The 25,904-nt window shown below is 42.7% G+C and overlaps 1 protein-coding gene across 5 annotated transcripts in view; it reads left to right on the top strand.

The window, feature by feature from the left end:
* Positions 1–25,904, top strand: part of CELSR1 (cadherin EGF LAG seven-pass G-type receptor 1) — a 248,525-nt gene that overhangs the window by 76,915 nt on the left and 145,706 nt on the right. For all 5 annotated transcript variants that reach the window (XM_082257090.1, XM_082257088.1, XM_082257087.1 and 2 more), the window contains exon 2: positions 21,691–22,329. In XM_082257090.1, coding sequence (XP_082113216.1) covers positions 21,691–22,329 — 639 coding nt within the window. The remainder of the gene's footprint in view (positions 1–21,690; positions 22,330–25,904) is intronic.

Here is a 25,904-nt window from a genome sequence, read left to right as displayed (position 1 = left end):
CCAGTGAATTAATTCGACATTGTGACTATGATGCTGCTCTGCAGGTGCTGGTGACTTTTCTGCAGGTTTTTCTTCCTGGAAGCCCGTAGTTTAGGTGAAGTGACGGTTACAAGCACAGGGCGTGGCACGCTCCAATCTGATTTTGAATATAAACTGAACACGTCAGAGGATCATTTGTGTACGGCTGCTTCTCCTTGCCTGAGGTGCCTTTCTTCTTCATTCTACAGGTGACTGACATTTTCTTAGGTTTCTTCTGCTTTCACTGCCTTTTACCTGTCTAATCATGGAGAAACTGATCTTTGTGTTAGTCATACCCTGGTATACATACAGTATATACCGTCTCTATAGATACAAACAAGTCTCATTTTATGTAACTTTTTACCGTTACTCATCCTTATAGAGGAGCTCCAGCCAGCTATAAAAAATAAGTGTAACTGCTGACTTTTAAAAAAACAGCCACTCACCTGTCCCACTGTCCAGCAGTGACCTCACGCCAACTGTCTTCACCCTCTCTCGCCGACGCCAACATTTTCACTATGGGCACCCGGCTGTGACAGCTTGTGGCTTCACTGGTGCCCACTGTGCATGCGCAAGTCGCGTGGCGCATCCTAGATTGGTGATACCTGTCAGTGTCCCAGAAGAATGCAGAGGGAGGGAGGGAGAAGAAACTTCCATTGCCAAGCACTGCGGAACAGAAGTGGTTGCAGGTACCTGTCAAAATTGGGTACCTGTTCCCCCCCTCCCCCCCTCTCTCCTCAAAAGTGCCAATTGTGCAAGAGGAGTGGGGGACGATTCCTTAAAGCAGAACTTTCCCTTTTTGGATGGGGTTCCACTTTAAGCAGAGACAGTACATTCCAGGTAGAAAAATGACACTTTATAACCTACCTTCCCTTTATCCTGCATACCGAGGAGTAGATTGTGCAGTCATTGGATATATTTGTGCTGGGTACTAAATAAAGTCTTATATTTTTACATCTCGTGGGCATCAAATTAGTCCAACAGTAAAAATTGGCAACCGCCCCATAACTGACCTTTGCAGCAAGGAGCTCATCGCATTAGTCAGCTTTTGCTCAGTTGAAAATTGTTTTACATTAATTGTGGATTGGTACAATCGGTCACATACCACCTCGCCAACGATCCAATGATGACTGCACAGCTGGCTGAGATCAGAACAAGATGACCAAAGATAATTACAGGAGAATGCAATCATCGATGGGAGAAAACATTGGAGGATGAATTGTGACAGTCCTCCCCAAAAATCATGCTAAATTCCCACCTTAGTCTGCAAAGTAATTCAGTTTAATCTGTCCTATATTATATGTTCTACAATACCATGATTGAGACTTTTTTTTTTTCATGTAGCTTTGTTGTTGAAAAAAATCAGCAGTTTACCACTTGTTTACTGGGGCGACACGACTTGGGGAGGCGACTTGTCAGTCCCGTGCACCACGACTTCGAAACGACTTGCAGGGACTTCACATAATGGAAGTCTATGCAAGTCGCTCCGAGGTCGCCCCAAAGTGGTACAGGACCCTTTTTCTAAGTTGGAGCGACTTGTGTCGCTCCTATTAGAACGGGTCCTGTACTACGCAATGGACAAGTCGCCTGACAAGTCGCGCTAGTCTGAATGGGCTCTTACCCCCTTCCTGCCCAGGCCAATTTTTAGCTTTAAGGCTCCATGTACACGGGACGCTGGAAATGGCCGTTTAGGAGCTGTTGGGCGTTTTTTTCAGAAGCCCCTGAACCCATCTACATTTTATCTTATCTGTCCATGTACACCAGGTCGTTTACAGTCATTTGCAGGCAGTTGCGTTCAGGGACTTTTTTTAGAACGCAATTATTTGCGTTCGAACGTGTGTTTCCCGGCGTTTCAAACGCGTCCGAACGTGATGACCCACGTTTAGCGTTTGCGTTTTTCCATTTTAAAGGGGAATAATTTTTTTGACCTCTAGGAACGGTTCTAAACGCCAACGCCCGCAAACGCCGCTAAACGCCCGCTAAACGCGGGTACAAACGCGACTGAACGGACGTTTCAAACGTCCTAAAAATTCCAGCATTCAAAGGGACTTTTAACAACGTCCCGTGTACATGGAGCCTAAGTCTCGAGTTCACATATATGCGATGACAGACATTGCATGTGATTCGAAGCGCACTGCTCTGCAAATCACATGCGACGTCTGTGCGATTTCAGTCATTTCTTATTGTATGGCTGAATTCACATTGCATTCCAACACAACTCACACAGGACCTTTTTTTGGGTCTGCACCAGAATCGGATGGCATGGGTGTTCACACCTAAGTGATCTGATTCATGTCCGAGCTGACAGTTTGCACTGCGATATGCGAACTCATCTGGGAGTGTCGTTAACTTTGTATTGACACCCCTAGCAATTTGCATATGGCAGTGTGCACTGCTTGTGAGTTGAATGCGATGCGGGAACCCGCAGTGGATTTTCAGGGTTCCCACATCGCATATGTGTGAACCGGGACATAAGCACTCTTACGCTTTGAATGACAATAGCGCGGTCATACATTGTGCCCATATGAAATTTTTTATCATTTTTTTTCACACAGTAAACCTTTTTTTTTTTTTGGGTGATATTTAATCACCACAGGGTCTATTTTTTGCTAAACAAAAAAAAAAACAAAAAAAAACTGAATTAAAAAAAAAAAAAAAAAACAATTTGAAAAAAAAAAAAAAACCCACAATGTTTTTCATATTTTGATATAAACTTTTTCAAACAAGTAATTTCTCTCCATCACTGATGTGTGCTGATGAGGCTGCACTGATGGGCACTGATGTTTAGACGCTTGATACATTGCTTTGTACTTGTCTGTGTGGAAAATACCTGAAAGGGGAACAAGCTGAACTATGTTAAACTTAGACACTAAACGATATCTTTAGGCCTCTTTCAAACGACCATTCTGATCCGGTCCCCCTGTCAGTTTTTGAAGTGGGCCTGATTGGATGATCCGTCCTTATGGACCGGCGGGTGTAGATGGACTTGTGTCTGATTACACCCGTCTACTTCTGATTCGGTCCACTAAAAACAAATGACAGGGATGCATTCTTATAGGCGGATGGGAGGTAGTTGGCTGTACACAGACAGCAGAGTTATTCTTACACCCGGCCCACCGTAGAGCAGAGTGGGCTCTGTCTGTGTCTCTGCATAAACTGAGCCGACAGACCGGTCATCCACCCGCTCTGATTAGTAAGAGATCTGTGAGCGGATCCCCAGAGTCTGCCCCGTCTGAAAGGGCCTAATTCTCCAAATTCATCCACATCCACTACTCTATGGCCCTGTCATCTATTTTTCAATCATTTGTTTCCTAGGGCTCATTTACAACTGCTTTGCTTTCTGAAGAGTGATCTCTGTTCAGATCGCTCTTCAGAGAGCATTAGACAGGAGGTGAACATTGTATCACCTCACCACCACCCAATTTAACCCCTTAAATATCAGACAGTTGCACCACAACCACGAGCGTGTGTAATTCCAGGAGGTTGCAGCGTGACCCCCACTTGAATAGGTCCGCCTTGGCTGACGGGAAGTTTAGGTCCCACCATGAAGCAAAGCATCAAGATGTGAATATCACCAGCTGCCGCCTCTGTAGGAGGAGGGGGAGGAGTTGAGGGGAGGTAAAAAAAAAAAAAAAAAACAGTTTAACTTCGGGGTTTTACTACCCCCAATCACAAATGTAAACAAGTCTTTTCTGTAGTTTTCTGCCTCCTTGTAACGTGAGCTCCCAAACCTCTCCTTTTCCCTCTCATTTCAGTTTGTTTGGAATGAACAGTGCTGTTCTGTGCATACAACAAATCCCATAGTCCCTATTTCATCTCAGGAGTGAGCAAGAGAGGGTGGCTACATGCTTGCATACACCGGGATCATGAAGAACAAATGTAGATACCCTCTTAACAGGAAGTTGGGTCACTGCAGGAAAAAAAATAATTTAAAGCAGAGTTCCGGCCTCAAAAACAACTTTGGGCCATTCGCTTGCTTGAAAAACCCTAAACAACAGTTGGGTACTCCTGATTTTTTTTTTCTCTTTTACTTACCTTGTTTTTAAAGAAAATATACTTACCTTCCTTCCACTTCCTCCCTCTGTGGCCGCCTCTTCCTGCTTGCATTGACTCCTGGGAGCTGAACGTCATCGCTCCCAGGAATCAATGCGCCTGCACCGGCCCTGCTCGTCAGTTCCGGCGCAGGCACGTCATTCCCTGCTAAACGGCTTTTGGGCATGCCCAGAAGCTGTGCAGGGATGACGCGCCTGCACTGGAAGTGACAAGCGGGGCCGGTTCAGGGCATTCTGGGACGAAGAGGACGCCGAAGAGGACATCCTGGCTTCAGCTGCCCATGCCGGAGATGGCAGCGCTGGACAAGAAATTTTCACAGTAAGTATTTCTTCTAAAAGGTAAGTGTGACCCAGGACAGTTCAGAGGCTATCCATTATGAAATGTACTAGCCCTCACTGTCCCGGGCGGGGGTTATGGAAAAAACATTTCCGAGGCCGGAACTCCTCTTTAAAACCAGTTTAGTGTCACTTTGAGGAGGAACTTTTACCAATCCCTGGGCTTTTTTTTTTTTTTTTTTTTACCCTACCTCCTATATTTTCTGTTACCTGCTTGATGTCCAATTTCTTTTCTAATACTTCGCAATGTGAGAGTGTTCGTATGTCTGTAATCTGGTGTTTGTATGAGGTTTGGGTCTCTGTGCTTCTACAGACATGAGATAACATTCTATTGGTCCTCTGTGGGCACCGTGCCCAGCCATGGCAGACTGCTCCTGCGTGAGCTTTCATAAGAAGCGATCTGATTGGCTGGGTTGAATTTGTCTTATCCAATCAGAGTTCTGCCTTCCCCAGAGAGGCTGACAATTCATATGTAGAATTTGAGCAGATCCCACCCTGGGGCTTCATGTCCTATTCAGGACTTTTATTACAAGGCCTTGTCCCTGCTTTCTTAGTAGAGTAGTTTTACCTGAAATCTGCCCCCAGATTGCACCCCCTAAATGAAGCCGTCACTGTAGTAGTGTGTGGATTATGGCGGCTGCTAGTAGAGCTGCTTCTACAGGTTACAGAGAGCCCAACCCATCATTTCCATGTTAATAGACTGGATGCTTCCCCACCTACAAATCATTCAAGTCAGTGCTTTGTTTTCATGTATACACTGATGACTGCCAGTGTGGCCACTTTCATCTTCTCTCCTTTCATCTCATCCATGCGTACCTTTTAGTAATTTATTAAACCAAGGTTAAAGTGCTTGTTAACATTGTTTTTGCCTGTAGTGACATTGGTCATTTCATATCAGGCAGGATATAGCGCCTCTTCATCTCTGAAAACTGAATCCATGTCCTGCAGTTATTCTACTGCTATTCAGGTTTTTACATGGCGTATCATGTAATACCAAGATATTACACTAACAAAACCATAACACCACTTGAAACTTTTAGTGTCGGTTCACTCTATAGCAATGTCAGACATCACAGATGATTCGCACCGCACTGCTCTGCAAATCACACGCAATGTCTGTGCGATGCTTGTTCAGCCATACAGATTGTATGGCTGAATTCACATCGCATTTTGGACCAAAGTCGTGCACAACCTTTTTTTGGTCCGCACCTGAATCGGATTGCATAGGTGTTGACACCCGCGCACTCTGATTTCTGTCCGAATTGACAGTTCGCACTGCGAAATGCAAACTGATCTGGGGTGTCATTAACTTTGCATTGAGACCCCCAGCAGTTTGTATATGGCAGTGTAAACTGATTCGCACCTATGTGAACCGAGCCACAGTGAGATCAAGACCTACAGTGTATGTAGCCCCAAGAACAATATTTTTATAGTTTGTTGCCTATTTAGACATGATGGCTGCTTTAAGAGCCGGTTCACACTACTCGGACTTGGTCACCTGACAAGTAGCTCCCAATGCTGTGCAATGGAACCGCTCTAATCAGAGCGACTCAAGTCGCTCCGACTTAGAAAAAGGTTCCTGCACTATTTTTTGGCGAAGTCGGAGCGACTTGCATTGACTTCTATTATGAGTCGTTTGCAAGCTGCGATGAAGTCGCGCTGCACGAGCGACTTCAAAGTCGCCCTAAGTTGGGGTGACTTTGAGTCGGATTAGTGTGAACCGGCTCTAAGGCTCCATTCACACCTGAGTGTATCGTTTTTCAGATGTATTTTTCAGTCGTTTTTTGCAGGTGTTTGGAGGCAGGCATTGACATCTAACAGAAAACGCTTGTAATCTGCCAAAAAAGAAGCTCGTGTACTTTTTGGAGTTTCAGGCTCCATTCACACCTGAGTGTATAGTTTTCGGGCGTTTTTCATACGTTTTTTGCAGGTGTTTGGAGGCAGGCATTGACCTCTAACAAAAATGCTTGTAATCTGCCAAAGAAGAAGCTCGTGTACTTTTTTGAGTTTCAGGCGTTTTGCTTCAGGCGACAAAATGCTCCTATGTGACCAGGGGCCATTGAAATGAATGGGATTTAGCTTTTTGGGTGAGCGTTTTATGAGCTGAAAAACGCTCAGGTGTGAACATGGCCTTAGAATTCTCTCTTCTGATTCCCCCCCCCCCCCCTTTATTTTCACTTGATCATACCAGTAACATGCTTCCTGTCCTAGGATTACAATGCTCACTCGCTGTACAGTACCCATGGAGGAGCGGCATTGTCACCCTAGGCTGCTTGCCTATTTGGACTACGAACCCCCCCCCCCCATCTTGATACTATTGGGGAAGGTGTTCTGTAGCCTATAGAAAATAACTGGAAGGGATGATAACATTGTTTGAGATTTCACTGCAGGAAGTTACAAGGGCACTGGTATTCTGGCAGAATTAACTGGCATTTTTTTTTACTTGTGCTTAGATAACTGATAACTGATGTAGCCACTGTATCTAATGACATTGTTACATTCCTCTTCTTCAGTGGAGTAACCCAAATGAAGGCAAGATCTCCCCAGTGCGGTCACAGTTCAGGCTAAAGTTGTTCTTTTAATTAAATGTACAATTTAAAAAAAATCTATCTATCTATCTATCTATCTATCTATCTATCTATCTATCTATCTATCTATCTATCTATCTATCTATCTATCTATCTATCATATCTCTTGTCATTTTTAGCACAGTTTACCAAATGGTGAAGAGGGATGTTACCTGGATTAGAACATTACAGAATATATACACATTAAAGTAGAACTATAGGCAAAACCCCTGTCAGATCTTTTTTTTTTTTTTTTTCACCATCTGTGTGTCCTATTATGGAGACTTCCCTTCACTTCCTGTGTCATAGCCAAACAGGAAGTGGGAGGAAATCCCCGCAAACGAAAGGAATCCCTTTGGAACCCACCAAGTCACCAGAACTAGTGTCCCCATTAGAAGATTTCCCTTTTATTACTTTTCTGAGGACAACCCAAAATTTGTGATTTTTCTTTTATTTTCACTTTCAATGATAACAGTAAACAGGACAAATAAAGAGTAAGAGCCCATTCACACTAGCGCGACTTGTGAGGCAACTTGTGTTGCCCCAGGTAGCTTGACATAACAAAAGCAGTGTTAATCAATCAGTGCCGTCTTAATTAGCACTACTGAAGTCGCTCTGACTTCAGAAAAGGGTCCTGTACTACTTTGAGGCGACCTGTGATCCGACTGTCCCATATACTTCAATGGGAGTCGCCTCCTTATCTTAATTGACACGACTTGTTATCAGACTTTCCAGGAAGAAGAAAGAGATTAGCCAGGCATTCCCCACAGACAAAGTCGCCTGTCTCTTCAAAGTAGTGCACAAGTCTCTTCCAAGTCTCTTCCAAGTCTCTTCCAAGTCTCTTCCAAGTCTCTTCCAAGTCTCTTCCAAGTCTCTTCCAAGTCTCTTCCAAGTCTCTTCCAAGTCTCTAAACAAGTCTCTTCAAGTCACGGGGCGACTTTCTGGTAGTGGTAGTGTGAACCGGCTCTGAATCTCCTTTATGGGGACACAGACAGCAATAAAAAAAACTGACAGGAGATCTAATCCTTCTCCACTCTATCAAAACCTAAAAAAAGAGTGTTTTGCCCTTAGTTTGTTACTTTTTTTCCAATATTGCAATTTTTAAACCAAAATTAAGGCAGATATGAAAGTCTACAATTTAAACCGGTGATTTGTTTTATTAAAGAGGAAGTAAACTCTTCTATTTTTTTTTCTGTTTTTTCTTCCCTGCAAAGTAAAGGCATAATGTGCTAGCATGCATTGCATACTAGCACATTATGTGACACTTCCCAGCAAACGAAGCCCGATGGCGTCTTCCTTCTGGGTCTGCGGACTCCGGCTGTATTACTGGCCAGAGCCGCATAACGTCACTCCATTGCATGCACGTGGGAGCCGCCGGTCACTGCACAGGGCTCTGAAGAAACGGCACAGGTGGCCGTTTCTTCAGAGCGCTTGCGCCGATGATGTCATCAGCTGCATGCAATGTAAATATCTCCTAAACGGTACATGTTTAGGAGATATTTACAGTACCTATAGGTAAGTCTTATTATAGGTTTACCTATAGCTAGAAGTTATAAAGGTGGGTTTACAACCACTTTAAAAAAAAAATCTCCTTGGATGTATCAAAAAGAAGCTAGTAGCTTTACCTCAATCTGTTTTTATGCAGATTTCCCATAGTCCACCAATCAGCAGCACCCACCCTAAGGCTGCATTCACACCTGGGTGTTTTGCATCGTGGGCAGAATTGTGGCAATTTGAAACACTCTTGTAAAACAACAAATCGCACAACGCGAATTTCAGATGCCTTTTATTTTACAGTTACAGAAAAGTGCGGTTCGGCTCTGCCACGATTGCCACTTGATAAATCATGGCGAACCACATTACATGAAACTTGTCGCTGAAAAGTACCTCCTGAACTTTTTATTTGGGCAACAAGCTCCACGCGATGCAGTTTGTCGCGATTGCAGCACGCTTTATCGAGCGACAGTTGTGGCAGAAGCGTTTTTAGGTGCTAATAAAATGTATGGCATCTTAAGTTCACATTGTGCAATTTTTTGTTTTTGTTTTACCAGAATGTTTTGAATTGCCGCAACTCTGCCCACGATTTAAAACACCCAGGTGTGAATCCAGCCTAAGAGAAGAGGGCACAATATGAGCCAGTCAAGTTTTCCCTACGTTTGTAGTGTGCTCTCAGCGTAATGCTGGTACTTTGTGGACTGGAGGAGAGCGCCGACTGATGAACTTGTTTGCATTGGGATGTTAATTTATTGTATAATTAGCAGTCTTAGAGTATTGCTAAACCGCAGTCAAGGAAACTGTAAGGTCACTGTCCTGGGTATACTGATTGGATCACAAGAATGGCTGGGCAAAATTCTAAAGCTTCTGGCAGACAAAATAGTTCACTGCTGACAAGGATGAGGGAGCAGACAGATGACCCTATCAGTCTTGTTGCTGCTCCTTCACAGTCCAGTCACTGATTTGGGCTGGTAGGTGACCAGGGCTGTGCAGTAAAGTCAGGTCACTGTGCTGGCTGTCCAGACTAATGGCACTTTTCCACTGCAAGTACCGGCTCGGCTCTACTCGGCCCTGCTTGGCCCGGTTTGCTTTTCCACTGCTGGTACCGCATGGTACGGTGTTGGAACGGTTCGGTGCGGTTTGGTATAGTTTGCTTTTCCACTAAAGTAGTACTAAAGTTAAGTGGGTGGGATAACAACGATTCTCTGACCAATCAGTGGCTAGTAGTGACTGCATGCAAAGGATTGTGGGATATGGTACCGGTATGGTACCTCTTGGAACCACAATCGAGGTGGTACTGTTTTAGAGAGCTGTACCGTTCGGTTCCATGCAGTGGAAAAGCGCCGCCGTACCGTATTGTACCAAACCATTCCTACACCGTACCATGCGGTACCAGAAGTGGAAAAGCACAAAAGCGAGCCGTACCGTTCGGTTCCATGCAGTGGAAAAGCGCCATAAGATGAACTAAAATAAGCCTATTCCTCCATCCACACAAACAAGGATGATAGAGGATACAGTGATTGGGCCTGCAGCCGCTGATCGAGAAAAGTTTGCCAACATTCTAATGATTGCCTTCTGTTGAACAGAAACGGCCATACATTAATTGAAATTCGGTTGGTCCTTGCTAAACTGGATGAATTTCAATCTTATCTATGGCCAGCTTTAATCTTAGGGCTGTGTGGGCAGCAATACAAATCGGTTTGATGGTAAAAGAAATCTCTTGTATGGATTTCATTGGTGCATTTATCTGCTTGCCTGCAGCTCAGCTTTATCTTCTGTTTGATCTTTCTCCACCTATCTGGATATCTGCACTACAGTTCTGTGTCATATGATTACACATAAGCAGATGGTGACATTTCTAACATTTTTCTAATCACAAAAGTAGAGAACAGCACGTTTTTGTGATTGCATTATGATGAGTTGATGACATGTGAGTTTCAAGCTATTTATAGTGACACCTTAAGGCTGGGTTCACCTATGTGCGGCTGCGGGTTCGTTCCTGGGGTCCGATGTGTGTCCTTACACTGGTTCAGGTGCGATTGCAGTCCAAATCTTTTGCCTGAATTCATACCTGAACCTGACCCAAATACGCACAGAACCCTTTTACAATCCGCTCCGTGGCTGCCCTGGACCTGTGTGAACCGGATCCATTTAGAGCCGGTCACATTCACCTGTCATGCGAATTTGACGCAGGGAAACCCACATCTAATTCACACATATGTGAACCCGGCCTTCGGATGGTATTTTGTAGTTAGAAGTACAAGTGGTGTAAGTTTTATATGTGGCATCTTTTATCTGTATACATAATAAAGTTATATATACTGTATATGGAACGAAGACAATGTGTGACCAACTATAGTTATTCTCCTCAGAAGGGGTTTTGTTGAAAAGCAATAATGTAAAAATATTGTAAAAAAAAAAAAAGGTATGCGAATCTCTGTCCAAATCTAGTATCCTTGTAATATGCTGTATGTCAGGAGGTGGCACTTTTAGTAAGGCCATGTTTACACCTGAGCATTTTTCAGCTCGTAAAGCCCTCATCTCTGAAGTCTCAAAACACCCAACAAGCAAAATCCCATTCATTTCAATGGCCCTGTTCACATATGAGCATTTTGGCGGCAGATTAAAAGCGTTTTTGTTAGACATCAATGCCTGCCTCCAAACACCTGCAAAAAAAAGCCAGAAAAACACCCAAAAAAGCCTGGAAAGCATACGCTCAGGTGTGAATGGAGCCTAAACATCTGTTTGTCATACCATGAAAGGCATTACCTATCACAATGTGACCATGTTTGTCTAGGTCTCAATAAACACACAATAAGCATTTCCCTGGAATAGATTGTGATGTGTTTATCATTCCTCAGAAAAAGTGTATATTGTGGTCAGAATACCACAAAATGTTTGTGTTTAACGTGTTTAGAATACCCCGGTAGAGTGCTCCTTCTATCTGGTATGCCACTGGCGTTCTTCCATAATTAGCATGTCACTGGCAGAGAATACCATGTACTTGCCAGGTCCCTGTCTTAGCACTGGGTCCAGCATATCCATGCCAATGTCTGCCATGTACCCAACATATTTTATCACTGTACCTCTTGTGGTCAGCTTGTACCTGCCATGATGCACAGTTTAATTTGTGTGTCCCTAATAAAATGTGCAGTGTACATAGTTACAGTATGTCCCTTGTAGAGCATTCAGTTCCTAGAATTATTAAAAACTGGCGCGGGCAGATTTCACGAAAGTGTCTCTTATGTATTCTAAAAGTGGCGAAGAATGCGCCAAATCCATGTACCTGTCTAGAACCTGTACTTAAGTTCGTTTCATGCTGCACCACTTTTAGGCTCCATTCACATCAAAGCATCTTTTCATGCTTTTTGCAGAAACGCAGGTTATTTTTTCTAATATGTGTTCCTATGGAACATGTTCACACCAATGCATTTTTGGAAAGGGTCACAGAATTTTTTAAATGCAAAACACTGCTTTTTTTGGTTCAATTGACTTCAATGGAGAAGCTTCAGAAAAGCATGTGGGGGATTTTTGCCTTGATTTACGTTTTTAAATCTGCCCAGTGACAAAGGCCCATACTCCCAAGAGAAACAAAAATAATAATAATACCTCACCTTCCTTTGTTTCCTTCTTTGTCCTTTGCCCCCAGCATGTCCCTGGTTGTATGCCCTTTTCCCCCAGCATGTCCCTGGTTGTATGCCCTTTCCCCCAGCATGTCCCTGGTTGTATGCCCTTTTCCCCCAGCATGTCCCTGGTTGTATGCCCTTTTCCCCCAGCATGTCCCTGGTAGTATGTCCTTTGCCCTCAGCATGTCCCTGGTAGTATGTCCTTTGCCCTCAGCATGTCCCTGGTAGTATGTCCTTTGCCCTCAGCATGTCCCTGGTTGTATGCCCTTTTCCCCCCAGCATGTCCCTGGTAGTATGTCCTTTGCCCTCAGCATGTCCCTGGTTGTATGCCCTTTTCCCCCAGCATGTCCCTGGTAGTATGTCCTTTGCCCTCAGCATGTCCCTGGTTGTATGCCCTTTTCCCCCAGCATGTCCCTGGTAGCATGTCCTTTGCCCTCAGCATGTCCGTGGTAGCATGTCCTTTGCCCTCAGCATGTCCGTGGTAGCATGTCCTTTGCCCTCAGCATGTCCCTGGTAGCATGTCCTTTGCCCTCAGCATGTCCGTGGTAGCATGTCCTTTGCCCTCAGCATGTCCGTGGTAGCATGTCCTTTGCCCTCAGCATGTCCCTGGTAGCATGTCCTTTGCCCTCAGCATGTCCCTGGTAGCATGCCCTTTGCCCTCAGCATGTCCCTGGTAGTATGTCCTTTGCCCCCAGCATGTCCCTGGTAGTATGTCCTTTGCCCTCAGCATGTCCCTGGTAGTATGTCCTTTGCCCTCAGCATGTCCCTGGTGGAATGCCCTTTGCCCTTAGCATGTCCCTGGTAGTATGTCCTTTGCCCTCAGCATGTCCCTGGTAGTATGTCCTTTGCCCCCAGCATGTCCCTGGTAGTATGTCCTTTGCCCTCAGCATGTCCCTGGTAGTATGTCCTTTGCCCCCAGCATGTCCCTGGTAGTATGTCCTTTGCCCTCAGCATGTCCCTGGTGGAATGCCCTTTGCCCTCAGCATGTCCCTGGTAGTATGTCCTTTGCCCTCAGCATGTCCCTGGTAGTATGTCCTTTGCCCTCAGCATGTCCCTGGTGGAATGCCCTTTGCCCTCAGCATGTCCCTGGTAGTATGTCCTTTGCCCTCAGCATGTCCCTGGTAGTATGTCCTTTGCCCCCAGCATGTCCCTGGTAGTATGTCCTTTGCCCTCAGCATGTCCCTGGTAGTATGTCCTTTGCCCTCAGCATGTCCCTGGTAGTATGTCCTTTGCCCTCAGCATGTCCCTGGTAGTATGTACTTTGCCCTCAGCATGTCCCTGGTGGAATGCCCTTTGCCCTCAGCATGTCCCTGGTAGTATGTCCTTTGCCCTCAGCATGTCCCTGGCAGTATGCCCTTTGCCCTCAGCATGTCCCTGGTAGTATGTCCTTTGCCCTCAGCATGTCCCGGTAGTATGTCCTTTGCCCTCAGCATGTCCCTGGTAGTATGTACTTTGCCCTCAGCATGTCCCTGGTAGTATGTCCTTTGCCCTCAGCATGTCCCTGGTAGTATGTCCTTTGCCCTCAGCATGTCCCTGGCAAAGTGTTTGGTGTGCTCAGTATGTCCTGAGAGAATCCATAATGCTTAGCATGTTTCCGGCAGTGGAAGGAACAATGTAGACAATATCTTTCTTTGGCTAGCAATATATTTTGGGGTGCAAGCTTTAGGAATTGTTTCACATGTGCCTGATGGAAGAAAAAACATTGTTTACAAAAGCTTGCACCCCAAAAATCTGCATAGTCTGTATTTATATCTGAGTGATCTTCATTAGGAGGGTTCCATTTAATTTACTAGGAATGATTCATTATATGTTGGTGATAGTTTGCCTTGACCTTGGACAGACCAGATTATGGCAAATCCCATTCTGTAAAATAGCAATGATCATCCTATGGGGCCTGTCTGGGGAGAGGAAATACATGTCTCTTGATGAAGGTGTTATGCACAGCTTTAGTGGCAAGTTTCCAGAACTAACAATGCTTCCCCCACTCTTTGTATTGTGGCATGCACCTTCATGCTGATGACATAAATGTCACTAGCCAGTTCAAACAAAACGTGTTTGTCGTTTTTGGCCATGATAAGCAGATCTGGTGTGTGAGGTCTGTAGGCACCTGCTGAGAGGAGCGGAGCTGGTCATAGATAATGGTTGGATTGATATACAGTGTAGGCCCCTTTAAATAACTGAGCAACTATTCCATAAACGGAATAGTTCTATGAAAAACAGGAAAGTAATAAATACGCAGTGGAAACAAAAATATTTCAAATGTGGAAACAGTTTGTTGTTATATTTTTGTCAACTGAATTGTTTTGTTCTCTTAGTTTAGGGCTGGATTACATCGGTGCCGTGAGTATTCGGTGCGTAGCGTTATAGACAGGTTACCTCTAAAGTTAATGTGTTTTGATGAAAACGCAAAGATGCGGCATGCTGGACTTTCCTTTTTTTTTTTCTTTTAAAAACCGCACTCCTAAAACCAGAGGTGTGAACGGGGCCTTGCCCTCGTCCACACAAATGCGATTTCTCATGCGATTTGAGAGTTCAAAATCACAAAACAAGTTGCACTCTTTTTTTTTTTTTTCAGCAATCAACTGTTCAAATAGTTGAGAATCAAGTCGCAGCGACTTTGAGAAAGGTTCCTGCACCACTTTTCTACAATTTCATTGTGACTTGCATTGACTTCTTTTTTTTTTTTTTGCAAGTTTTTTATTTATTCAGAGAAGGATGAACAGGTACAAACGGATATAACAAATAAACAGTACAACAGCAATAAACAAAGATATGTACATATTGCAAGTTTGGATCATACATCAGAGTGTCTGGCATACTCATTTGTGATAATAGTTCCATGTTTGGTTTTGGGTTTCCACTGGCATATGGCACTTTTCCACTGCAAGTACCGGCTCGGCTCCACTCGGCCCTGCTTGGCCCGGGTTGGTTTTCCACTGCATGGTACCGCATGGTACGGTGTTGGAACGGTTCGATACGGTTTGGTACGGTTTTATTTTCCACTAGGGGTGGGATAACAACGATTCCTTGACCAATCAGTGGCTAGTAGTGACAAACAGTCAAGGCTGCATGCAAAGGATTGTGGGATATGGTACCGGTACGGCCCTCTTGGAACCACAACTGAGGTGGTACTGTTTAAGCGAGCCGTACCGTTCGGTTCCATGTAGTGGAAAAGCGCCAATAGAGAGCCAGAGTAGAATTAGCTGCATCTGGAACATTACCACCCGTTTCATCCCTCCTCTTTTATTTTTCATCGTAATAGTTTTTATTAAAGTTTTCAAAAACAGAATAGTAAACACATTATACAAAGAGTAAAAAGTCCATAACACAATCAAGAAGGATACATAGTCACTTCCAAACAAAGTGTATTTAGTGAAATGAAGAATTACTAAGTCAGTCCTCTTTCATAATTAAAAGTGTGAAGGTTGAAAGAATTTGAGATAGGAATAGAAAGATAGAACAAAGAAGAAACAAGAGAGATGGGAAGAAAGGTGAGGGAATGGCAAACAAAAAAAAAAGCGGTGGGGGGCAGGAAAATGAGAATAGACTCGTGCATGGAGGGATTCAGTTCATAATTTTTAATCGTCTATTTGCCTATATTAGGTACTGTGCATTTTGGGGTACATCAGGTTTTGTCCCCTGTCAGAGAAGAGAAACACATTCATTAAACCCCAAGTCTTGTCATATTTTTCCCTGCATTAACACTTAAATCACCAAATGAAGTCACAATGAAATCACCAATCCAAATCGCACTGTTCTGCGGCTTTGAAATCAGACTGAAGTAGTACAATTTCAAAGTGTGTCCCACTCCTGACACAATTTGGACTAGTGTTCTCCTAACTGACAGTTTTTAAATATACCAAAACGTAACATACCGTGAATGGGATACAAATGCAGTCCAAACACTGGTGTTCCTGTTTTCCTTTACCTGCAAAGAGCGAGGTCAAAAAGGAATTTTCCAGACCACGACCTGTATGGTGAAAAGAGCATTTCCACATATCAGTTCAGCTGTTGTGAAAAAGGCTGTTGCATTTTATATTAACATATTACACTTGTGACACATATGTCAATACGGCCTATATGGCTGATATTACAGTATATCTGCAGGGACAATGTATGATGTACAGATGTACACAATGTAAATGAAGGGTTTTGGTTGAGCATGTTAAAGTAGAACTATAAGCAAAACTTTTTTTTTTTTCAGTTAGGATAGGGCAAGGGAGGGTTATAAGACCCTGGAAGGTTTATTTTTGCCATCTGTGTCCCATTGGGGTGATCTACCTTCACTTCCTGTCCCATAGCCTAAACAGGGAGTGAAAGGAAATCTCTACAAATTAAGGGAATCCCTTAGGGACCCCCAGGTCAACAGAATTGGTGTTCCATGGGAAGATTTCCCCTCTGATACTTTTCTGGGTTCAACCCAAAATTTGAGATTTTCTTTTACTTTCAATGATAATGGTAAACAGGACAAATGGAGAGGGTGAATCTCTTTAACAGGAGCACAGACAGCAATAAAAACTGACAGGAGTTCTAATCCTTCTCCACTCTGTTCCAAACTAGAATATATATATATATATATATATATATATATATATAATATATAATTTTTTTTTTTTTAATAAAAAAACAAAAAACATTTAAAATAACTTTGTGATCACATTTCCTCTATTCTCAGCTTCATAAGAGCTGGGGGAAGGAGAAGCAGCAGCACCCTGAGCTTCCCAGTGAATGGCTGTGCAGTGGGGGCATGTCGGGGCAAGTCTGATCATTGGAGGAGTACATACTGAGTATCCAGCATAGCTAGAGAACTGACCACGGTGTGCTCTCCTGCTTATTGTGGTCAGTTTTTAATAGGAAAGCAAGGGGACTGGCAGGAACACCAGGGATTTCCCACAAAGGAAGCAATACTAACAGAACAGGACACTTTCCCATAAATTACATGGTACAGCAGGCACATATCAGGAATATGAAGTGTTGGGGTAACAAACGCTCTAATGCCTCCTTTATGGAGCTCCTTTATTATTACGTAAATGGATGCCATTATTTTTCTGCCCAAGGAGAAATTGCTCCCAGTTGAGTTTCCCCTTTGCAGTACACAGAAGAACAGTAACATGCTTACCGTAGGCCAGTATTGACTGCACAGCACCTGACCCCAGCCATTAATGACTACACAAATGGCTGCCCTACCCAGCACAGCACTGCCCACCGCCCACTCTTCCATGGAATCATGGGAAATGTAGCCCTCCTTCCCATGGCAAACACTGTCAATGCACATGTGCTGCCTGTCTTCATCCTCCCATTTTGCCCCAGCACAGTAACCTTTACTAAAGAAATGAAAAACCTGAATTCTTCAAAAAGTAATGCATTAATTGTAACAATTAAAAAGTGTTTTTACTGGGCATGGGGAGCTAAGCCCTCATTTACGCTTGAGCATTTCAGCTTGTTTTCCGACTCCTGACTGCGCTCAACATGTGGAATCTCATATGTGATAATTCAGGTGGCTTTTGCTTCCATAGCAGTCAATGGGTGCTCCTCTAAAATATATGCAGCCTGCATTACTTGGTGAATTTATTTTCACGTGCACAGCACCTAACAACGGTGTAAAAGAGTATGATCCTCTGATCCTCTGTTCATCCAAAACTAAAATGAATGTTTTGCCTGGAGATATACTTGCATGAACATACAATCTGATATGATTGTTTCACAGAATTGGATTCATTTTACACTTTACCAACTTCGTCTTACTGTACATGTTTTCTGCTAATCCAAATGTATTCCCTAGACCATAGTTAGAAAATAAAGGAAGATATATGGGTATGATCTGCTAATGGAGGAGATGCTGAGAAGCAGCGATTACAATGATTTAATCTGGAGCCAGTAAATGGAGGAGGGCAGGATGAGGCAGGATACTTGAAGATGCCGCTAAGTGCTGCTGTCCATTGTAGAGGCTACTAACCAACTGTAAATCTTATTGCTGCAAAGATATGAGGACAGCTTTTTAGCCATCAATAAAACACATTCAGAAATCACAGAAACATTGATAAAAATTGTATATATATCTTTCATGTATTCACCTTCTGAGATTTACTGTCCAATCCTTTCCCTCTGTACTATGCGCTACTTTGTTTTCAGCATTGTGGAGCCCAGTCACTGGAGAAATTACAGAGACTACTATTTAGTATACAGTACAGTGACATATCTATCACAAATACGACTGGCATGACTAAGAAACCATGGCAGCCACTGTTAGAAATTATTGGTTTTTCCTTTTTTTTTTAACTTAAAGCGGAGTTCCACCCTAAATTTATACTTACCTCCATCTTCTCGCTCCGGGTCACCTGAAAAACAAATGGATAATCGCAATTTTTTTATTTTTTTTTTTTTTTACTTACCTTGTTTAGAAGATAATATACTTACCTTACTTCCTCTTCCTCCCCTCGGCGGCCACGGCGATTCGTCACTTCCTGGCTTGCAATGATTCCTGGGAGCTGAACGTCATCGCTCCCAGGAATCAATGCGCCTGCACCGGCCCCGGCGTCAGTTTCGGTGCAGGCGCCGTGATACCTTGCTAAACAGCTGTGCAGGGATGACGCTGCGGCACCGGAAGTGACGGCGGGGCCGGTGCAGTGCATCGTGGGACCGAAGAAGACGGAAGAGGACACAGAAGAGGATCGCGCTGGCTTCAAGCTGCCCAAACCTGAGATGGCAGTGCTGGACAATACATTTTCAAGGTAAGTATTTCTTCTAAAAGGTAAGTGCAACCCGGGACAGATCAGAGGCTAGCCATTGTGGAATGCACTAGCCCTGACAGTCCCGGGGGTGTTTTTATTAAAAAAAAGTATTCCCAGGGTGGAACTCCGCTTTAAGGCCCCTTGCACACTGCAGCTTGGGAAAGCTCAGTGCAGCTTTTTTTTTTTTTTTTTTTTTTACTAAAAATGCTTAAATCCAGCCCATTAATTGTAATGTGCCTATACACACAGACGCTCAAACAAGCGTTGTGCATTCTTCAGTAAAAACAAAATAGAAAATTCTGCATTTTTGGTCAGTAATTTGCGCCTCATGCGCGCAAATACGTGCTGCAATTGCGCACAAATGTGAGAACACGTTTCTGCGCGTGAAATTGCGCAAACACATATGCGCGAAAATACGTGCAAATACATAAAAAAAAAAAAAAACTGATGAAAAGGTAGATGCTCAAACAGGAGTATTGTGTGCAAGAGGCCTAAATGTTCTCAATTAATTCTTCGTTTAAAGATGCATGAATTCTTGTACAGTATGTATTCTGCTTTGTTTGTATTTTTCATCAGAAAAGCTAACCAGCAATTTGCTTCGTAGTCCTATTAAAGATAAATTCAAACGGAGAAAGAAAATTAACATTTTTCTGACTTTTTAATGTAAAAAACTGAGCTGCTTAAAATATTTCTCTGTTGTAAAGTCCTCTGTCCTTGAGTTGTAAGGATAAACACAGTGGGTTAAGCTGGATACACACTATACAACTTTCTTTAGATTTTATTCCTTTAGATTTACCAAAACCATATAATATGAGGTTAGGCCTAAACACTTTCTATTTGTATGCAATCAGGCCCTTGCACTACATAGTTGAAGGAAATCTAACAATAAAAGTTGTATAGTGTGTATCCAGCCTTATCGTTTCTCTTTTATGGATGTGCGTCGGAGGTGCCCTTTGTGACGTGTATTTGTAAAGTGTGGAATTCTGCTGTGGGGTCTATTTAGTCATAACATGTTATGAACTCTCCTACTAGGGGGTTATGTAGCAGCCGGTTTAGACACCAGAACATTTCATTTTTATTTTCTAGGATTGAAATGTGCTTTGTCATTTGTCACTTCACTATTTGATGTTCTACTAAGAATCATAAAAATATAACCTAAAGATTACTAGATATTAGTTCTTGTTCTAATATTGGCAACTTTTATACTAGTGTATTGTCCATCGTAGACATTAACTAAATATAAATCTGAAATGGGTAAATCCTTTTGGTTTTTTGTTTTGTTTTTATGCTGTGCATTTTACAGCATTTATACAGATGCAGCGTTTGTATTCAGCGCTATATTGAAAATCTGTGTCCAGTGCTGTAAATTACACGTATTAAGGCCAAAATATGGAATCTTCCCATATTGTGGATTATCTCATTTTTAATTTTTTGATTAATAGTTTATAAAACCATTGGAATACATCACAGGCTTTGCTATTTTGCTGTGATTATACAATTTCCATTTGTTTTTCTTGTATTGATGTTCTATTTTTGGGGCTAATGGTAGAAGAGGTATGTATGATTTTATTTGAGCAGGTTTTTTATGCTTTTATTTTATACTTGTGCCTTTTTCTTAACCACTTTAAGACGGAAGTATTTGCCCCCTGAATGACCAGGCCCTATTTTGTGATTCGGCACTGCGTTACTTTAACGGACGATTGCGTGGTCGTGTGACGCTGTACCCAAATTAAATTTACGTCCTTTTTTTCCCCACAAACAGAGCTTTCTATTGGTGGTATTTGATCACCTGTGATTTTTTATTTTTTGCGTTATAAATGAAAAAAGAGCGACAATTTTGAAAAAAAAAAAAAACAATATTTTTCACATTCTGCTATATAACATTCCCAAAAAAAAAATGTAAAAATCAAAATGTTTTAACATTTTAGGCCACTTTGTTTTCTGCTACATATTTTTGGTAAAAAAAATTGCAATAAGTGGGTTTTGATTGGTGTGCGCAAAAGTTATCTCATCTACTAACTACGGGAAAGATTTATGTCATTTTTATTGTTTGGTTTTTTTTTCGTTCTTCTTTTTTTTAATTTTATTACTAGTAATGGCGGCGATCTGCGATTTTTAGCAGGACTGCAACATTGTGGTGGACAGATCGGACCCCTAACTGACATTTTTGACACTTTGGGGGTACCAATGACATTACTACAGTAATCAGTGCTAAAAATATGCACTGTTACTGTAATGATGACACTGGCAGGGAAGGGGTTAACAGTATAGGTGATCAAGCGGTTAAATGTGACCATAGGGGAGTGATTCTAACTGGGGGGGCATGGCTTCTGAGATGACCATAGAAACATGTGATCCTATATAGAAGGATCACATGAGCTCTGTGATCATTTCAGGGAGAACAGTCAGCTGTGTTTACAACAGCCGACGGTTCTTCTCTCTCTGCGGGGAGCGATCGCGGGTGTCAGGCGGCAAACGGAGCCGCCTGACACACACATCGGCTTCCCCGCTCAAGATTGGGGGCTAGAGCACATTCTCGCCCCCGAGCTCCTCCCAGGCGAGCAACGTATACCTACGTCATTTTGCCTGTACGAGCCAGCCTGCCGCAGTAAATATAACGTAAGCGGGCCGGAACTGGTTAATTTTAATGATTTGTTTTTTTATTACTTAAAAATGAGAGCGGATGCTGTATATGTACAGAAGAAACCTGTATTATGGAAAAATGCGTGTTTATTGTGTTTCCTGGGACAAAAAAAAAGTTAAAAATACTCAGATTTCTGGGAAATAATGCGGATGCCATATTGTTGTGATATACCTTGAAGTTTGTAATATACTCCATATTTTTTTTTTTTTCTTCACTCACCAGATGGCGTTCATACTGTTACTGCTCACTGCACTCTACGTGTTACAATCATCACAGATGACATGCTGACCAATAGCATCACCGTCCGACTGGAAAATATGTCCCAGGAGAAGTTTTTGTCTCCGCTTCTATCACTATTTGTGGAAGGGGTGGCAACTGTGCTGTCCACTACCAAGGAGGGCATTTTTGTCTTTAATATTCAGAACGATACCGATGTAAGTTCCAACATCCTGAATGTGACATTCTCTGCCCTACTACCTGGAGGAGTCCGCAACAAGTTCTTCCATTCCGAGGATTTACAGGAACAAATTTATCTGAACCGGACCCTACTCACCATGATTTCCACCCAGCGTGTCCTGCCATTCGATGATAATATATGTCTCAGGGAACCTTGTGAGAATTACATGAAATGTGTATCAGTGCTAAAGTTTGATAGCTCCGCCCCTTTCATAAGTTCCAATACAGTGCTTTTTCGGCCTATTCACCCAATCAATGGATTACGCTGCCGTTGCCCGCCTGGATTTACCGGGGACTATTGTGAAACGGAGATTGACCTCTGTTACTCCAACCCTTGTGGCAAGAATGGACTCTGTCGAAGTAGAGAAGGTGGATATTCTTGTGAATGCAATGAAGAATACACAGGTATGTCAATGTAGAAATTACACATAACTAAAATCACTATCACGTTGTCTTCTATGTCATTAATAAAGCAGATAAAATGTCTCTGTAAATTTATTGATGTTTGGTTAAAAATGCTTGTTTTCACATTTGTTCGGTAAAGTTTTAGATTTTATGAAAAAGTACAATAGCAACCAATCAGAAATCATCTAACTAACCTGACTAAAGTTAAAGTAGAACTAAAGACCAGCTTTTTTTTTTTTTTTTTTTTACTTTGGATAGAACAGAGAAGGGTTATAATCCCTGTCGGATTTTTTATTTTTTTTGCCATCTGTGTCCCATTTGGGAGATTTCTATTCACTTCGTGTCCCATAGCCAAACAGGAAGTGAGAACAAATCTCTGCAGATTAAAGCCTCATACACACGTAGCGATTGCCGGCCGTAAATATTTGGCCAACGTCCGATCGGCCGATTGTCGGCTTGTTAGTATGATGCTTCCGACAACCGACTGCGACTTTTCACCGAACAGAATCTGGTGTGCAGGCTTTAAAATTTTTGTTGGCCGTCACCAGAACGGCCGATTGTTCGCCAGTCAGTACAGAATTCGGCCGACAAACAGCAGATGAACAAGACTGGGCATGCTCAGAGAAGAAAAAACACATGGAAAGTTAACCATCACATGACATCACTTCTGCAGTCGGCTGTTGTTGGCCGACAAAATTCGTGTGCAGTCTTTAGCACTTTTCAACCGACAGGACAGCACCGGACAAAAGACGGCCGATCGTTCGGCCGACAATCGCTACGTGTGTACGGGGCTTTAGGAAATCACTTGGCGACTCCCAGGTCACATGAACTAGTATCCCCATTGGAAGATTTCCCATCTCTTACTTCCCCGGTGACAACTTAAAACTTTGGATTCTCTTTACTTTCACTTTGATAATGGTAAACAGGACAAATATAGAGGCTGAATCTCCCTAATGGGGGCACAGACAGCAATAAAACCCACAGGTGTTTTAATCTATCTCCACTCTATCCAAAACTAAAAAAAAAATGATTTGCCTTTTGGTTATACTTTAACTAAAATGAATGAAGTGCTTTTCTTTGCGCTTACTGAAAAAACTAAAGTAGAGCGCATTTTTTTACATTTGGAAAAAAAAAATGATTTCTTCCATTACCAAAATAAGTCGGCAGGATCTCCCAGTATTATTATTATTATAATACAGGATTTATATAGCGCCAACAGTTTGCGCAGTGCTTTATAATATAGGGAAGACAATACAATTCAATACAGGAGGAATTGGAGGGCCCTGCTCATTGGAGCTTACAATAGTATCTAGGTGACAAAGTGATCACAGAATAATGAAGACCTATAAAGTACGATAACCCATAGCAACCAATCCGCTTTCAGGTTACTGAAGTCAGATTAGTGAAAGGTGAATTCTATTTATTGAGTTGCATATGTTATTTCACTATGATTTACATTATTTCCCCCTGAAACAATGCTGAACAATATATTTTTGATTTCTTTTCTTTTTCATTGTAATTATTATATCCCTAGTAGATCCTTCTGTTAAAAAAAAAAAATCTCCTAATTGGGTAAGGACCCCTGTTAAGGCCGTCTGTTCCTTTTATTAAAAATAGTTTTACCCATGCCTTTCAGGCCTCTGTTAAGAACGCTGTAACAGTTGTTATCTGTAACTGTGAGCTGTAGCCACCCGGTGCATGTTAATGTGAGCCATTGTTCATCCGGTGAATGAAGCTGAAGTTCAATCACTCTGGTTGGTGTGGTAATGCCGGATGGAATGCGGTGTCCATCTCGGGACTCCCTCTATTTCATTTACTCTGTCAACAGGCTACATTTCGGAAATATGGCACTGCAAAATGTTACAATCTGTCATTCTTATGATAAGGCTCACTAAAGACTGATGATGGAACACGACCGAGACAGAGTTCAGTTCACAATTCTCAGCTCATAGCCAAACATTAAAAAATACCTGATCCATTTCCTCTAGGGGATAATCATAGCCTAATGTCGCTATTCCTCCTTCCAGTACTTTGAAGGTCCTTACCTGGCCCACTGCAATTATTAGTAATTTATACATGTTGAAAGTTATCCTATCTTGGCAGTCTTGGGTTACCAACACTGAGTAAACTGATCTACAACATGAATTTTTCTGTAACAAGACTACAGGGTCATCAGACTACTTGTTCTGGGTTTTTTTTTTTGTACCCAAAATTAATGCCACATTTTTCAGATGTGTTAAACATTTCTGAACCCCATGACAAGAAAACTACAGCTGTGGTTAATGACATCTTTGTATTCAGCTTCATGACTTGTATCTCTTAAGGTCTCCAAAATTGCCACCATTAAAGGAATCAAATCTTTTGTACTGTCAGGAGGTACCCATTCCTGGCTTTCAGTACAGGCCACAAGAGAGGTAAAGCTCAATTCTGGACATTGTGACAGTTGTTCTACCACTGCTATTTCAACAAACTTAATTACTAAAAGTAAAGAACAGGTTATATGATACAGGAAGGAATTCCCAGGAATAGTCAGTGACACCTCACATCTTTTAGCACTTTTGGTGTCCTGTGACATTTATTGTATGTATAGCACCCTTCTAGGTGCTAGGATTAGATAAGATAGGTTTAGTGTTGGCTCATTGTATTTTGTGGAGCTGTGTTTTGATTGGTGATGTTAGTTGCCTCACTGTACCCAATCTGGCTGTAATTGGGTAAATTAAGAGCCGGTTCACATACAGGCGACCCGACTTGCCTCGGAGTGACACGCATGGACTTCATATCATTGAAGTCAATGCAGGTCGCTCCAGGTCGCCCCAAAGTAGTACAGAACACTTTTTCTAAGTCGCAGCGACTTGTGTCGCTCCTATTAGAACGGGTCCTGTGCTAATCTATGGCAGGCGACCCACGGCGACTTGTCAGGCAACCAAGTCGCCTGACAAGTCTTCCCAGTGTGAACCGGCTCTTAGTTTGCTCCTTGTAATCAGTGTAGCTGCATTCTATTGCTTAGGTCTGCTCAGTAGGCTCAGCTGCTGCCAGTCTGATAGTTCCCTCTGACTCCAGAGAGCTTGAAAAGCTTCTAGATCATAGGTGTTTAGTTAGGCAGATGGTGGCATGAATTGATACAGCCCTGGCTAATCCCATGGAGGCAGACTCTAAAGGCATGCCTCTGTATATATTATTTGAGCACACTGGGCTCTGGGATTTTTCCTGGAGAGGATCAGGGTATTGCTGTCACATGTCTGATGTTGCAAGGCCTCAGGTGAGTGACTTGAGGGCCTCAATGCTGAGACCCTGAAACCAGAGCTAGAGCTGACCGAGGGGCTTTCTGCTAACGATCTGGTCTGGTATCGCCGGCGTAACTTGTCACCTTGTGTGAGTACAGACAGTTCTGGGAGATCTTGGGGACTTTTGGGCTGCTGTCACCCCTCTGGTGCTAAAGAGTCAGCTGTGGGTCTGTTTAAAGGGGAACGCTGGCTGGTGTGCTGAAGAAATTAGTCCACCTAGCTCCATGTAAATGGGATTCTGCTCTAGTGGCCATAAAGGAAGGAGTTTGAAGTTACTACTACTACTTCAAG

This window comes from Pelophylax lessonae, assembly GCF_965119305.1.
Source record: "Pelophylax lessonae genome assembly, chromosome: 4".
NCBI lineage: Eukaryota > Metazoa > Chordata > Amphibia > Anura > Ranidae > Pelophylax > Pelophylax lessonae.
Note: the sequence above shows the minus strand (reverse complement) of the source record. Positions and strands in the feature narration are given on the sequence as shown.